Raw genomic sequence first — 18264 nt, 5'->3', positions numbered from 1 at the left:
TGGGTGTATTGGGGATTGAACTCCGGGAATCTCAAATCTCAACCACTGAGCCACATCCCCAGCCCTATTTTGTATTTTATTTAGAGACAGAGTCTCAGTGAGTTTCTTAGTGCCTGGCTTTGAATTCGCAATCCTGTCTCAGCCTACTGAGCCTGGGATTACAGGCATGTGCCACTTCGCCTGGTTTGTTGCAGATTTTCTTTCTACTCTGTTAGAGAGTGTGTTGATGTCTTCAACTGTAATAATAGATTTGTCTTACTCTTTCAGATCAGTCAATTTTTGTTTCATGTGTGTATTCACATTTAGAATTGTCATATCTTTGATGAAACGGTTCTCTTATCAATCATTAATACCACTCTTTATTCCTTGTAATTTTCTTTGCTCTAAATTTATTTTGATATTAATTTAGTCATGCCAGCTTTATTTTTATTTTACATGATTTAACTTCATTTTTTAAAAAAATCTACTTGTATAACATTGTACTTAAAGTGAGTTTCTTATATATACATAATTGATCATCCTTTTAAAATCCAATCTGATAATCTCTCTTTGTCTAGTTGACTGATGTTTGGATTTAGGGCTATCATTTTATTTGCTTTCCTTTTTTCCCCCTATGTTTTCTCTTTCATGTCTTCTTTGGGGTATATTTGACTCTGTTTTAGTATTCCATTTTCAGTTTCTCAATTTAATTAGTATATCATTGTATATATATTTGAGTATTGTAGGAAATATTAAATACAGTCAACTCTCATTACTCATGACTTCCATGAATAATTTGTGAATAAATAACATTTCAGTTTATTTAAAATTACTGTTTTACCATTTCAATTGATAGGTTGAAAACCTATCCAAATAAGGGACTTTACTTTCCTCTGTTTCTCCTCATTTCTTATATATTACATTTGCATACACTGAAAATCCCATGAGCGCTAATGTTTTTTTTCAGCCAGCAAACATTTCAATTATATTGAGACTAGTTTATTATATTTACCTAGATATTTACTATGTCTTTTGTTTACCTTCATTTCTCATGTTCAGAGTTTCCTTTTAGTATCATTTCTTTTCTGCCTGGAGAATGTCCTTTACCAATTATTTTAGGGCAGACCTGCTGATTTCTTTAATTTTCCTTAACTGAGGCTCAATTCCCCCCAACCCCATCCCTGCCATCCGCAGTTTGTGAAGTATTCTTTTTTATGAAATACACAATTCTAAGTGAATGGTTCTTTAAATACCTTTAAAATGCATTGCCATTTCTCTATTTTGCTATCATAGTTTCTGATGGGAAATCTGTGGTCTTTGGAACTGTTGTCCTATAAATCATGCTAATCATGTTTTTTTTTTTTTTTTCCATCTGGCTGCTTTCATCATTTATCCTTTGTCTTTAATTTTTAGCAGTATGATTATTTTTTGTGAGAGTGTGGATTGTTTGTCCTGTTTGGGATTCACTTAGCTGCTTTCTCCTATAGGCTTATATCTTTGACAAACCTGGGAATTGTTCAGCACTTATTTCTTCAGTTTAAAAAATTAATTTTTAGAAAATTTTTACTACTACACTCCTCTCCTTCAGAGATGGTATGACCTTTGTTGTTCTATAGTTTTCTGAGGCTATGCTTATTTATTTTCAGTCTTTTTATTTTTTTTCTTTTGTGATTCAGATCAGATCATTTCTATTACTTTATCTTCAAGTTCATTGACTTTTTCTGTCTCCCTCCTGCTATTTAGGTCACTAAATAAGTTTTTGATTTTGATTGTTTTATGATTTTTTTAGTCCTAAAATTTTCCATTTGGTTCTTTTTTATTCTTTGTGTTTTATCTTTAATTTCATGTTATTGATGTCATGGATATTTCATAGTTTATTGCCTTTAGAGTATTTACAATGGTCTGCCTATTTATTGCATTTTTAGAAATGGAATAAAGTCTTTGTCAGATAATTCTAATTTCTTTGTCATTTTGATATCAGCAAAATGACATTTTGGTGTCTTTTCTCATACAAGTTGAGATTTTGTGGGGTTTTTTGTTGTTTGGTTTTGGTTTTGTATTTCAAATACTTTTTTATTCTATCCTAGACACTATGAATATTATCTAGGTCTTATTTATATCCTGTTGATGTTTTAGCATAGGATTGATGTAGTTAGATTCAGGCCTCTTGCCTCTGTGCGCTGTAGTTAGTTCCAAAGTCAGTTCCAATTTGTCCTTTGTGTTCTTGGCCAGGGTTTCCTCTAGAACCTGGGGCTTCTGTTTACTATTTTACTTCTCTGATTGTTTGATATTCTGATAAGGATCATGCATGTGTAGGGCAGGTTCTTATGCAGCTCTTATAGTGTTGCCTTCCTCAGATACTTTCTTCCCATTCTCTCCTTTAATTTCTGGATTTTTGAGGCTCCACATTTTTTATCATCTGGCATTAACCTCTAACTTTGTGATTGCTTCACAGTGGCAGTAGAAGAGAGAGAAATACCAATTGTTATCCTCCCAGGAGTCCACTAAATGGAGAGGAAAGTTAGGTTCTTTTCCTTTGGCTCCCATATAGCGCTTTTTCTGTTGCTGATGCCTCCCAGTGAGATTGCCTAAGGGCTGAAGCATTCAGAATTGGAGAATACAAAAGTAAAAAGCAACAGATTGTCCCAGTTTTTCTGAGTTCTTGGACTTTTCCTCCAGCCAAAACTAGAGTTTTCCTGAAATTTTTGTGTACCACAGTGCTCTCTCGTGAGTTTGAAACTACATTCAGTTCAGATTAGGGGATACTAGAGAAAAATCATGGTTATTTCAGTGTGGTTGGAATTCTAATATTCTTTCTTGGTCAAATAACTGTGCCATGTACTCTGTTAAGATTTTATAGTTATGTACATTTGGAGAGAAAGTTAAGCATATGTTTACTGCATGTTGTGTAGAACTACAGCTGGATTTTAGATCTAGTTCCTTACGTATCAGGTGAATTCTTTGTTTGTTTGTTTGTTTTGGCCTTGGAATCCCTATGGAAGTAGTGAGGAATAGATTGTTTAATCCCAGAATTTTATGACAATTATTGAGGAGTGGCTTAGTAGTTCAGCTGTTTTGATTTTTCCCCCCTCTCTAAATTTCAGTACTTTCTGAACACAGGATTCATTGTCATACTCTTTTGATTTGAATTGAACCCATTTTCTTTTTCTTTTTTTCATTTCTATTGCCATTGCCTTAGTTCAGGATTTCTTTATTTCTCACCTGGACTGGTACAGTAAATATTAGATTAAGGCATATGTACATTCCAACCTGCTACTTTCCTCCTACCCCCACATTTATATGTACAAGCAGTATTCTAATCTCTGGAAGTTTGCTTCTAAAACACAGATCTGATCAGACTGTTCTTATTCTGGAAGTCCTTTATAGTATATATAGTATCCAAATTCTATGTTGGTATGTATATTTATTTCCGAGTAATTTAAAGTTCCAGGGAAAGGATCATTTATGGGAGTTGCTGAAGTGAATTCTTATTTAGATAACCACTGTAGCCCCTTTATTTCCACCCTTGCCCAATTATTTCTCATCTAGAAGTCAGAATATTCCCATTCAGCCATAAATGTGATGTTCTCATTTCCTTGTTCAGAACCATATAATAACTACTTTCATGCTTAGATGATATCTACAATATTTACTGCAGCTTTTGAGGCCCAGTATGATCTCCCAGAACTGTCACTTCCACTTCTTGTGCTTCAGCCAAAAATTCCAAGGCCTTGCATAGTTAATTCTCTTTCCTAGTTTACTTTCTTATCTACTTACATATAGAGAGAAAGGGAGAAGAACACCTTCTTATGTGTGTGTGAATATGTGAGTATATATGGACATATACTTTTTTTATTTGAATGTGCTGAAATATCACTTATTTAAAGAAGTCTTTCAAAAATAATCTGCTCTGTACCCTATCTACCAAATCACTCAGTTCTTTCCTGAAGCCTTATTTACCAAAGCCTTTACTACTGCCTGTTCTATCTACTTATGTATCTAACTTTCTGTCTATTTTTTCTGTTTTCTGTCTCCCTGAAATAAAATGTGGAAGTGATAAAGACTTATTAAATGGCTACTATATTCATTGCCCTTAAAACTAAATGGATGACTGACACAGAAGTTTGATAAACATTTGATGAATGAATGTATTTACTTCTCTTCCTTTAGACTCAGCCCCTGGAAAGTGGGTTTTGACTTTTGCTTTGACATTATGTATTACATTTTACACTTGTGTTCTTTCATAATCTACCATGAAAAAGATATAATTGATTTATTCTCAGGATTTTTACCACTTAAAATTTAAATAGTATAACTATTTTGATCAACTGTGTATTAATCTATAAGAAGTCTTGAGTATGAATCCAGTGTTTTATATAATAAAAGAACATGTCAAGCAATTTTTCCAAGCTTATTTTGTGGTTTAACAATATATATAAAATTTGGTTTGGTAATCCAAGTATTTGAGACCCTCTTTGTGTAACATTACAGTGGTATTTTTGAAATTATGTAAAGTCTGAAGTATATCAACAATAGAAATTATGCTTCAGAAATAACAATTTCAGATAACATCGAAGCTCTCCATAAAGAGCTATACAAATCTAAGAGACTCTATTTATTTTGTTACCTATGTCGTACCCCTTGTTCTGTGAAGATAAGTTGTGCCAAACCAGTATAACTCTGCCCCTTTTTGTTCTTCCTTGATTTATTTCTTTTCTTTTTCTTGTACCTTCCCACTGAGATAGCTCCTCCTTTAAATTTGAATAATGCTCATTTTTTTTCTAGCTCACTATGCAAAAATAGTAGGTAGAATTGTTTTATTTTGCAACTTGCTATTTTGCCAACATTTTGATTTTGAGGTTGGCCATCTATCCATAGTTACTTTATTTTAAATAATGGGTAGTGTTCCATTCTGAATTTATAGTGATTTATTTATTCCCACTCATGTTGACAGATATTTGGTTTATTTCTGTGTCTTTCTTACTATAAACAATGCTGCAGTATTTTTTTACACGTTTTCTTTTGCAAAAAATTCTCCAGACTATGTTCCAAAACACGGGTATTTTCTAGATTACACAGTGAGCTCAACTTTAATAACTATTGCCCAATTGCTCTTAATACAGTTGTAGAAATATATATATGCATTCATACAGTGTACATGAGGATTTTCTTTGTTTCAGAAGGTCACAACATTTATTCTTGGACCATTTAATGTTTGCTTCTTTGTTGGGTGTGAAATGGTATCACAGTTTGGCAATAGCTATTAAAAGTAACATTTTCTCATATGATTAGTTGATGCTAACTTGATTTCATAACCTAAATGTTCCTTAAAATGATGGAATTATATATTTTATTTTTGGTAGATGTAACCTTTTTCCTTTGTTTTCTCTGATTGATTGTGAGTAATCTATTTTGGTAGCTCTGGTTGAAGAAGTGTATTTTGCACAGAGGGAACGAGATGAAGCTGTTATGACTAGGCTGAAATTAGCCATTGAGGAGAGAGATGAAGCAATCACACGAGCCAAGGATTTGGAAATATCTCTAAAAGTGTATGTATACATTTAAAATCATATATGATATTAGGAACATTTATAAAATGTGTGTATTATGTGGTGATTACCTATTCAACTTATTGCTGATAATTATTGTTACATTAAAATATTGCATGTCCCCACAATCTTTTCTAAAATCTTTGGCATGCTAGATTTGCCTGCCAGGGTGAGAGGTTTTTTTTTTTTTTTTTAATTGAAGTATATATTACTCTCAATACAGTCACTTTACTACTTCTTAGTTCTCTTGTCAATGACCTTACCCTGCTTTTCTATTTGACTCCTTATTTTTTTCTCATTATCTCTTATTATCACTTTCTTGATAATATTATTTCTTAATATTATTTTATTTAGCTGCACCTTTCACTGCTCTCTGCTTAATATACCTATTCCTTTACTCCATTACTTTTTACCTTTGTTATTTTAGCTGTGACTTTTAAACTTTAGTGATACTTGGAATAGGGTAGAGCCTAAGGGTTTATAATTTTTACAACCCAGGTGAAGTAAGTAGGTAAATAATGGATGACACTTAGAAAAATAATATCCTAGAATAAGTACTTCTCAAATTTTATTATACAATCTGATATCTTGGAGGATCGTACTAGAGTGCACATTCTGATTCACACAGTCTGGGATGGGACTTGAGATATTACCAGATGGTACAAATGATGCTAGTCTAAAGAAAGTGCTTCTAGAAATATGTTACCTGTAAAGTTAGATAGAATACAGTAATCTAATATTTAATGATGATCAAGGAATACACCTATGTCATGTTTATTTTGTCCATTATTATACTAGTCTCAGGAAGATCAGTAAAGTGCTAATTTAAACATGGCACATTAGGGAGACAAAAATTAACAATGAAAATGTTCACAGGTTGTGGTTAGTAATTTTTTTTTTGCCTTTTTTTTTGATTAATGACTTCATTTTTTTAAAGATTGATAGAGACTCTTCATAAACATTAAATTCATTGAAAAATCCAAACAAAAGTTACTTAAATTTCACACTTTCTGCTCCCAAATAAACATCTTTTAAAATTTTAAAATTTTACTTTTTAATTGGCACATAATAATTACACATATTTATGGAATACAATATGATATTTCAACACATATACAGAATGCACCAATCAAATCAAGATAATTAGCATTTCCACCTCCTTATCATTTCTTTTCGTTTGGAGCTTTCAAACTCCTCTCTTCTACTTCTTCACAGAGTATATAATATGTTATGGTGAACTATAATCACCCTACTATGCTGTACAACACTATAATTATTTTCTTCTTTCTAACAGTATTTTGGTACTATTATCCGAACTCCCTCTATCCAGCATTCCCACTACATAATCAGTATTCCACTCCTTCTTTGAGATCAACATTTTAGCTTTCACATTTGAGTAAGAATATGTAGTATGTGTCTTTTAGTACCTGACTTAACTTAATGTTCTCCAGTTCCATCCATTTTGCCACAAATGATGGTGGCATTCCTTTCTTTTTTCTTTCTTCCTTTCCTCCTCAACTTTCTTTTCCTTTTCTCACTTCTCCTTTTCTTTCCCTTCCCTCTATCCCGCCCTTTCTTCCTCCTTTTCCATATCTCTTTCTCTGCTAGAGTTTGCATCTTGAATGTCTCCCAAAGACCCATATGCTAAAGGCTAACCTGTGGTACTATTAGGAGATGGTGGAACTTTTAATGTGGGCCTTATGTAGTAAGTTAGGTCACTGTGGAGGGACCCTTGAAAGGAATATTGGGACCCAGCCCCTTCTTCTGTCTTTGCTCCCAGCCACCGTAAGGTGAACAGATTCTTCCATCTCTTCCTCCCCACCATGAAGTATTGTCTACAGACCCAAAGACAGTAGGGTCAAGTGGCCATAAACTGAAACCTTGAGCCAAGATCACCCTTTATAAGTTGAGTCACAGATATTTGGTCATGGTAACAGGAAGCTGACTAATACAAGCTGGATGATATACCATTGTATAAAAAGACCACATTATCCATTCATCTGCTCATGGACACTTTGGTTAATTCCATATTTTTGCTATTGTGAAAAATTCAGCAGTAAGCATGGGAACGCAGGTTTCTTTTGGTATGTTGATTTCATTCACTACATGCTGTTTTATTTGAGAACCAGTGTAGTGTACAGGTTAAGAGGATAGATTCTGGACCCATAATCTGTCTTTGCATTTTGGCTTTGCTGCATACAAATTACTCAGAATCAATGGGACTCAGTTGTTGTTGTTTTTTTAATCTAAATGAATAAAATAAGGCCCAACTTACACAAGTTCTTCTGAGGACTATATGACTTAGTAAATATCTAAAAGTACCTGGCTCATTTCAAGGGCTGTGTACTTGAATATAAGAATTGAATATAAGAATAATAGTCAAAGAGAACCTGAAGAAAACTGAATTATAGAATGTGTTCTCTCAATAAGAAACATTAATCCCTTTAAAAGATTCTAGTTTTAGGAAAGGAGACTGAAAAATATTAAAATATTAAGACATCAAAATTTTTGTGTGCAATATGTCAAATTTAAACAGTATTATTTAACTCTCAGATATGAAATAAAGAATTGCATTTTTAAACTCTCCCCCTTTTTCTCTTTATTAATATTTTTAAAAAATGTTTGTAAAAGTTGTATTTCATTTTACAGTTAAAGGGTCCCTTGTTGTTTAATTGTAATTTTGTATTTAAGAGGATTGAATAATCATTACTGAAACTTTGATCATAGATGGCATTTAAAAATATATATTTATTTTTTAGTTGTAGTTGGACACAATACCTCTATTTTATTTATTTATTTTATGTGGTGCTGGTGATCGAACCAGGGCCTCGCATGTGCAAGGCAAGTGCTCTACTTCTAAGCCACAACCCCAGCCCATATATGGCATTTTTATACCTGGTTCTTTATTGCAGGGAACCCCTGGGTTACTGAATTTCATTTTCAATTTGTTTTTTTGAGAGAGAGAGAAAATTTTTTTTTAATATTTATTTTTTTTAGTTTTCGGTGGACACAACATCTTTATTTTATTTTTATGTGGTGCTGAGGATCGAACCCAGCGCCCCGCGCATTCCAGGTGAGCACGTTACCGGTTGAGCCACATCCCCAGCCCTCAAATATTTTTTTCCTTTGCATTTCACTCTGTTATTTTAACATCTTCTCTGTGAACTTTATGGAATGCTCGGCCTTTTTGTATTCCTCTGAAATGCAAACCACTAGTAAGAAAATTTCTTCATTTCCTTATGTGTTAGTCTATGTTGCTATAATAGAATAACTAAGAATGAGTAATTTATAATGAACAGAAATTTTTTGTCTTTGAATTCTGGAGGCAAGTAAGTCCAAAATCAATGAGAGCATCTGTCAAGGGCCTCCTTGATGAGCCATTTCAGAGTGGTAGGTAGAAGGACAAGCAGAGACAAAAGGGAGCTGAGCTCCCCATTGTAGAATTGAATTTTTTGATTGTATGTAATGAGCATGGAGCCTTGGTGGCCTAATCACTTCCACAAAGACCTACCTCTTAAACTATATTAGTGCCAATTCAAATTCAGTATGAGTTTTGGAGAGGACAGAAATTCATTCAGCACCTTTATTTTTATTTTTATTTTTAATGTAATCTTGTCTCTTGCTTGGTATGTTTTGTGTTGTATTTGTGGTGTATATGTAAATGAAATATTATTGTGTCTTGCTTATGCTTAAAATAAGCAGTATCAAGAATTTTGTTTTGTTCTGATATGGAACAGTTGGATTTTCCTTGATAAATCCTCTGAGTTGCAGTTTCTGGACTAGGTATTGTTCTCCTGCTACAGTTCTGTTTTATCCTTGGGCAGTTGGGGTGTGGATGGAAGTCTAAAAGAACTTCCTGGATTTGTATGCCCCTTTTGTTAGAGGTTAAGCATTCTACATAGGGATTTTGGTGTTCATTGAGGGTTCATGCTCTCTGTTCTTGTGTATATCTTGAATACTTTGGAGCTTTTATTTATTTCACCGTTGTAGTAAAAAATGGCCAATTCTGATGCTACTTGTTTTTTCTATATAGATTCTTCATTAATACAGTCTTTATTTTCTGTTCTTGGGATTATATGTGTACAGACTTTCATATGCCATGTTTACTTGGACTTCTAATTTTTGAATAAACTTTGAATTTTAGAATCATTTTTTATTTTCAGAAAAGTTACCAGGATAGAAAAGTTACCTCATTTAGTTTACCTTATGGTAAATATCTTATATTACTATAATATACTTGTCATGGATTAGAATTCAACATTACTATATAATCATTAACTAAATTCCATAGTTTTTTTTTTAGATTTCACTAATTTTTCCTAAAGTCCTTTTTTATGGTTTGTTTTATGTTTATGTTTTTATTACATTTAATTGTTATATTTCCTTAGCCTGCCCTGTTGTGTGATATTTTCTTACATTTTTCTTGTTTTTGATGGCCTTGATAGTTTAGTCATGTATTTTTCAAAATCTCTCTTAATTTAAGCTTTTCTAAAGTTTTTCTCGTGGTTAGACTGAGTATATTAGTTTTGAGGATAAAGATCACAGAAGTGAATGCCATTCTCATTATATCATTTCAAGGTTATAGTCTATTAACATGACTTACTACCAAAAATATAAACTTTGACCACTTGGCCCGAGGCAGGCTATGCCAGGTTTCTTTACTGTAAAGTTACTTCCTTTCCCATTTTCATACTCTACTTTTTGGAAGCATAATGTTAAGTATAGCCCATACTCAAGAATGAGGACAAGAGGTTGTTGAGTTTTACTTCTGCATAGTTTGGATCTAGAATGTCCCCCCAAAACTCAGGTTTTAATGGCTGTTCTGCACATTGACACTGTTGGAAAGTGGTAAAACCTCCAATAAGTGAAGCCTAGTGGAAGGTCTTCATGTCTTTGAGGATTGTGCCTTAAAGAGGATAGTGGAACTCTGGCCCCTTCCTCTTTCTCTCAGTTGTTCCCTGCCATGAGGTGAACAATTTTTCTCCACACCACACTTTCTCCAAGATATACTTTCTTACCATAAGCCCAAAGTAATAGGGCCAACTGATCATGGATTCATACCTCCAAAATTCATACCGCTAAAATAAACTTATTCTCTTTATAAATTGGTTATCTCAAGTATTTGTTTTAGTAGTAGAAAGCTTATTAGCATAACCTCCTTCAGGAGAGAAATCTACATAAATTATTTATAATTCTTCAATAAAGGAATTGTCTCCCTATTTATTCACCCGCTTATATCAGTATAGACTCATGGATGGTCATTTAATATTTTGTATTATAATCTAATACTATATTATTGATTCTCTTATTTGGGTTGTTCTATTTTTGACCATTGGAAGCTATTCAGATTAGCTCCTATATCCCTTTCATATGTCCCCATTCTTTTAATTTTTTAACACTTTCTTTTTTAAATTTATTTTATATTTTTATTTGCTCTAATTAGTTATATATGACAGTAGATATAAAGTTACATGGGTTGTATAATCATATGTGCACATAGGGTAATAATACCTGATTGGTTACTTTCTAGCATTTGTAAGATGTTGTAGGGTCACCTTTTTTTAGGAACATATAAGGCCCCACTCCTAGAATTAGCCATTTCTCCACTTAGCTCTAGTTATATTTATTGGAAACATCGGAAACCAAGATCTGGATGCCAGGTGTGTCCATAGTTGTTGGAGTATGACTACTTTTTAGTCCCTGTCAACAAAGTAGGAAAGGTATCTGTATATGCTTGTTTACACGTAAATATCTCTATTTATGAACCTGTCTGTATCTATATTAAGCTAAACATAAATTCATACTGATGCATCCTTAATTCTAATCCAGTATGACACAGTTCATTCTGGCCTTCTCCTCTTGTTCATCTATAGTTTCCATCTCTCAACAGTGAAAAACTTGGCTCCCACCAAACATTATCCAATTTATTTATTCAACTCCAGCATATATTATACTTCTTTCTAGATCATAAACCCCTATCCCCATGAAAGATAGCTTTACTAATGAGACTGTACTACTTTCAGTTTCTTTAGTCTTACAGTTTATTGACTTAGGTTGCCTTCTTCCTCAACCTTGACTTATTTTTTTTAACTTTATTTATTTTAATTGCAGTTGGACACAATACCTTGATTTTATTTATTTATTTTTATGTGGTGCTGAGGATCAAACCTAGCACCTCTAACATGCTAGGCGAGCCTTGTACTGCTGAGCCACAACCCCACCCCCAACCCCCACTTCTTTAAGTAAGATTATGCCATTTGTTTGTAATGTTTTTAGGCTTTTTTTTTTTTTATCATAGTCTGTGTGATATGTTAGGATTCTTTGTCCTTCTGATTGATTCTTTTTATATGCATATATTAAGGTTTACTCTGTGCTCTATAAAGTTTTGTGAGTTTTGATAGATGCATGGTGTCAAGGATGCAGAGTAATTCTCCCACTTAAATATCCTCAATGCTTTCTCTATTCAAATCTGTGGTTACTACTGCCTCCCTCCCCAACCTCCCTCCTTACCTGTTACCTGCCCCAATAGTTTTTCCTTTTCTAGAATGCCATATGATTGAAATTATAAAATATGTATAACCTTTTTAGTCTGGCTTATTTCCCTCAGCAAAGTGTTGACCCATGAATTAATAATATGTTCTTTTTGTTGTTGTTGTTGTATAATATTCCATTGTGTAGGTGTATCACAATTGACTTATCTGTTCACCTATGTAAATGATATCCTGGTTGCCTCAAGTTTGGGTAATTTTGAATAAAGTTGCTATAAGCATTTGCATACAGGTTTCTGTCTGGATGTAACATTTTCAAATCAGTTGAGTAAACCTAGTAGCACAATTGCAAGGTCATATTTTAAATATATGTTAAAATTGTAAGAAACTGTTGAACTCTTTTGCAGAGAAAAATAAACCATTTTTCATTCCCACAAGCAATGAATCAGAGTTCCTATTGCCCTACATCCTTGCCAGGATTTGGAATTGTTGTTTTTGTTTTGTTTCTTGCTTTGAATGTTAGCCTTAGAGTCTATAGGTTTGTATAGGTTTCTCAATATTTTAGTTTGCATTTTCCTTATAACAAATTAATATATCTTCTTTGGTTAAATGTCTATTAAGATATTTGTTTCCATTAAAAATTTTTTTTAGTTGTAGATGGACACAATATCTTTATTTTTATTTTTTTATGTAGTGCTGAGGATCAAACCTAGAGCCTCACACGTGCAAGGCAAGCACTTTACCACTGAGCCACAACCCCAGCCCCCAATTTTTAAATTGTGTTTTTTCTCATCATTTAAACAGTTATTTATACTGTATATAAGTCCAGATATGTGGTTTGCAAATATTTTCTTCCAGTCCACAATTTAGTTTTTTAATCTCTGAACAGTACTTTTGGTAAAACACAACTTTTAAATTTTAATAAGACCTGTCTTATTATTTGGTTTTTACTTTCATTCATGGATTCTGTTTTTGATATTGCCTGTAAAACTCATTGCCAAATGGAAAGTCACACAGATTTTCTCCTGTATTGTTGCTTCTAGAAGTTTTTTGTGTTTTACATGTAGGGCAGTGATTCATTTATGGATAATTTTTATGGAACGTGTGAAGTACGTTTGGAAGGTGTAAAGTACATATCCAGTTCCTTTTTTTCCTCCCTATTATTTGTGGAAATTCATTTATTCTGCTACCATTTGTTGAAAAGGCTGTCATTTCTCCATTAAATTCTTAGACTTTTGTCAAAAGTAAATTGGCCTTTTGTGGTCGTTTTGTGGACATGATATTCAGTTCCATTGTTATATGTCTATGTCTATCCCTTTATCAATATTATGCAGTCTTGATTATTGAATCTTTATATTATATTTTGGAATCAGATGTCCTTAAATTTTGTTCTTTTATTACAGAATTCTTTGGGCTATTCTAGTACCTTTGCCTTTCCTTATAAATTTTAGAATCAATTTGTTCATAATTTCAGAGGTCCTTTCTGGAATCAGATGGTTTTACACATACCTTTCAAAGTGAATGCTTTATAAAACTTTTCAGTTGTGTACCTATTGAAATCTAAGACACATGGAAATTATCAACATTAGAGGAAATGGGGTTTATTGCTCTGATCTGATCATTACCTTTTGTGTGCATGTATAAAATTATCATACTATACACCACCCATCAATATGTACAAATATTATGTCTAAGTAAAAAAATTAAACTTTAGATCTCTTTTTTAGAAGAGTACTATTATGTTGTTTATCAACTGCTAAATAGTATTGTTATAGTATAGGTACGTCCATAGATTTTGTTAGATTGATCACCCATTTTGTTCATGAAATTTGTTTCTGAATGGATTTTATTTTTTGCTTCTTACAAAATCAAATTCACTCCCCAAATATAACAAATCTATTTTTCATAAAGCATCATAACTCTTTTGAGGTAGATGATATTCATGTTTTATAGACAAAAAAACTTTAAGCTACTTGGCCAACGACTCAAAGTCAATCAAGCCACATTATTGGAATTATCTACCTCAGATTTATCCAGGCAACTCAAACTTAGCATATCCAAAATGAAACTTATTAATTCATTCTTAAAACCTGATCCTTCTCCTTAATCCCTTATCCTGATCAGTGACACAACCATCTGCCTACATATCCAAGCCAAAACTTCTCAGAATCCCTATTAAATTGATCTCTTAATTTTGTTTATTCTCTTTAGCCAAAATATATCTAAATAGAGCCTGTCCTTTCCTCATTTTTTCTTCCATTGTATATATTTTAATTTGTACATTTATTTGTTATACTTTTTATTACAGTATATTGAAATTAGCATTCCTTTAGGCAGAGCCTTTTTCATTTCTCTGTGTAGCATTAGTGTTACAGAGGAATGGGAATGGGAAAAAGGAAAACAAACCTAAGCCTTTTCTTTAAATTAATCCAATTAATAAATATTTATGGAACATATACTATGTCAAGTATAGTTCTAGTTACTGGGGACACATTATTATGGTACCAATTTAGTTAGGAATATCATCTAAATAGTTACACTGATACTTAAAACAGTACTAACTGATAAACAGAATCATTGGTTTCTAGAAAGTTTATAAGAAGGGCTTCTACTGTATCATAGTCTGGGGGTACAGATCGGTGGGCTTCAGCATACAGACTATACAAAAACAATAACAAAAACAGAATAATATGTCAGCCTTGTGTCAGATGTTAGTATAGAAGTTTCTTTCTCCTCAGCTATCTTTGATTCTGAACCTTCAAGAGTGCATTTTAGACTAAACTTTTAAAAATATGCATCAAATTCATAACCAGACTTTGCTTAACTGTGAAACATATTTAGAGGCATTGAATATAGGATGAAATTGTACGATTTATTTTTTACCTTTTTTTAATGCCCTATTTCCTGCTTTCTATAATCTTCAAGTTTCCTCCATCTTTTGTCTGATCTCCTTTGCCACTTCTGACTTTCTTTTTATCTCTGTATTGTAGTGTCAACCTAGTCTTATTCTGACACTTTTCTACTTTCCTTTACCTCTTCAATTACCAGTGTTTTCTTTCTTCCTTTACTTTTTTGGTTTTCATCCAAAAGTAGGAAAAAAGTTAAAAGGATTCAAGTTAAAATGATTTATGTATACTACTAATATACATGTTTTCATAAGTACACTCAAACTTTTGAGTTGATAACTTTTTTTAGTCTCTTTGTTATTGTTAGTTTTTCTTAAATATATCACATGTAATGCTGTAAAAAAATGAGAATAAAAGCAAACAACTCAAAATTTTCTGGTTAGCTGATCACTAGTTCTTTATCACTTGAAGTCAATAGTATGCTTTTCACATTGAAAACAGTGAATGTAGCTTCAGAAAGGAAAAAGATGATATTGACTGATTTAGAAATAAATCAAGAAATGTGACATTTCATGGAAAGTTTCTTTTTACTTAGAGTGCAAGGTTGTCAATTAGAATTTGCATGATATAGGAAATCAATTGAAACTTGAGCCCATGGACATTACTTCAGCAAATTCTTACCAGTTATCATGACTGTCAAGTTAGACTGAGGTAGGCATAATTTAGAGTTTACAAAAGGTTGAGATTATTTTGTCTAATTGTAAAGCTCGTATTAATGAAATGTAATTTATAGTTGGTCAGCTATATTTTGTGTAACACCGTCTATTAATTTTAAGTCTTTACTAAACCAATAAATTGTTATATGCTGTACATGTACCAGTAAACCCTGGTTCCCCAGAGTTATTTTTACGGAAAATTGAAGGCTTATATAGCTGTTCCAAATTTTCTCTTTTATGAAAAGGTAGGTAGGTTGTCTAACGTTTGTGTTGTTTTAAGTAATATAGTAAGTGGTATAGTTATTGTAGGCCTGGATTTAATTTTCTGAAAATTACTTTTGTTAATTCTTAATCGTTAACTAGATGTTGAATGAACCAGCTTAGAAAATTATGCCAAGTATACTGAATCAGCACTTACTGTACTAACATCAAAGATCTGGTCTTATTTTACAATAATCTATCAAGGTTGGGCAAACTAAGAACCTATGATACAAATGCATCCCACCTCCTGATTTTGTAAATAAAATTTTATTAAAACCAAACCACACTCATTCACATATATGTTATTTATAGTTGGTTTTACACTACAAAGTTTAGTAGCTATGACAGTAAACATAGACAAAACCTACATTATTTATATTATCTGGCCCTTTATAGAATGTTCACTGATCCCTACTCCATGTGATCTAATAGATTAAATTATAATATAATCAATTTTTTATATCTCTGACAGATACTCCTTGAGACTTACAAAACACAAATAGAGAAATATAAGTTATGTGTGTCTGTGCAAATTTTCAAGTCACCAATTAACCTTCTTTAATTTTTTTCGTAAAGTTCTATTTTTCTATTGATGGCCATGTATCAGTACACTAATCAATTAGACAAAATAATAATAAAATAAGATAGAGATCCAAATGCTAAATGGTTGACTTTTGTCAGTCATGCTCAGTCAGATCTAGACTTCATCAAAAATAGTTCCAGTTCAATTATCAGCAGATGATAAGTCATTATATATTATGTATTTTCAGAGTAATTTACACAAATTATTCAAAGTCTGAATGCCAAATTCATATGCCTGGGATCTAGTATAGTTCTCAGAGAAAATTTGACTTCGATTTAGAAAATTATTAGGTGATTTTAATATTAGAATAAATACTAATATTAAAATATTACTCTTTCCTATTGGTGTTAATTTTAAACATTTGAACTCTTCATCTGCCTCTCATTAAAGAATATTTTTTCACATTACAATGTCTAAAGATAACTTACAAGTATTATGTAGAAATTCCATAGTTTTTATTGTATTGATTATCTGGTAGGTACAAATTATGTAACCTGTTTTATTGTTACTTTCTTCCTGTAATATAACTTTTTTACACTGAAAATGGAGACTTATTACTTTCGTTACTATTTTTTTTTTTGATAACTATTCCTAGGAGTCTACAAATCTGAGGTTTATCACATTAAAGTATCAAGTTTAATAGAAGTAATTTTTATGACATTTTTTAACACGTGAATTGGATTTTATTTGGAAACTGCCATAATCAGTTCTTCATCTAATTTCATTTTTAAAAGCATAATATTAAAATGATATTTCCCATGACATTTGACTTTCTTTTTTTTTTAATCTAGACTTCCTTCTTCTTTTGTTATTTTTTATTTTTAATTGTAGATGGATACAGTGCCTTTATTTTGTTTATTTATGTGGTGCTGGGGATTGAACCCAGTGCCTCACACATGCTAGGCAAGCACTCTGCCACTGAGCTACAGCCTCAGCCCCCGACATTTGACTTTCTTAAAAATCATATTTAGCCATCCAATAGCTAATGGTTAAATGCTACTGATAGTCCCCAAATACTTGTACTGTGACCATAAATAAATGTAAGTGTTTTATTATCATACTTTTCTGCTTTTTCTGTTGAGTAAAGAAAAGAAATACTTATCTTCACAATTCTTATAGAACAAGCTTTGTTAAGTAGCATCATTGAAAACTCGATTTATTTTGGAGGAAAAAGTGATAAAAGACAAGAGTATTTGCTCTTCCTGAAATGTGAATTCAAGCAGGTTTTAGTAGTTTGAAATGCATTGTTATATATAATTCAAAATTACTATGCCTTCCTGTTATACACTATTTGAATATACAGAGATAGCTTTTTATATGTCACTTTTTAATATGTTTATATATTTTTTCTGTTAAGATGCTGTGTTTTAAAATTACTACCTTGAATCTGAGTGCAGTGATTTCATCCATTTGTGGAATTTGTAACAACTTTGTGACATATTTATCAAATAATTTTATTTTAATTTTTCCTAATGTAGTATTGATTGAGATCCAAATGTTAAGTGGTTAACTGTGCTCACTTATGCACCGCCTGTGAGACTTAGCACACCTAGACTCACCAAAAGCAGTTCAAATTAATTTACCAGCAATGAAAAATTATATCATGTACTTTTAGGTGCAGTCATTCTAACTATTTAAACTTTGAATTCTAAATTCATGTGCCCAGGATCCTTTGTAGTTAATATTAAATCATAGGAATACAGTTTTGGGGAGGGGGTTAATCTTGAGAAAACAGGAACTTGATTATCTAAACTTTTTATTGTAATTTTTAAATAATTGAGATTGTTTCTAGAATCTGTATCATTTCACTAATATCCATTGCAGGTTCTCCTTTAATTTGCC

General features: G+C 32.0%; 1 protein-coding gene across 8 annotated transcripts in view; it reads left to right on the top strand.

The window, feature by feature from the left end:
* The window catches only part of Mipol1 (mirror-image polydactyly 1), a 326985-nt gene that overhangs the window by 111138 nt on the left and 197583 nt on the right, over positions 1–18264 (top strand). For all 8 annotated transcript variants that reach the window (XM_048798667.1, XM_048798663.1, XM_048798660.1 and 5 more), the window contains one exon: positions 5399–5528. In XM_048798667.1, the coding sequence (XP_048654624.1) occupies positions 5399–5528 (130 nt within the window). The remainder of the gene's footprint in view (positions 1–5398; positions 5529–18264) is intronic.

Source organism: Marmota marmota, unplaced genomic scaffold, assembly GCF_001458135.2.
Source record: "Marmota marmota marmota unplaced genomic scaffold, marMar, whole genome shotgun sequence".
Taxonomy (NCBI): domain Eukaryota; kingdom Metazoa; phylum Chordata; class Mammalia; order Rodentia; family Sciuridae; genus Marmota; species Marmota marmota.
The sequence above is the reverse complement of the archived record's forward strand: the minus strand, read 5'-3'. Positions and strand labels throughout refer to the sequence as shown.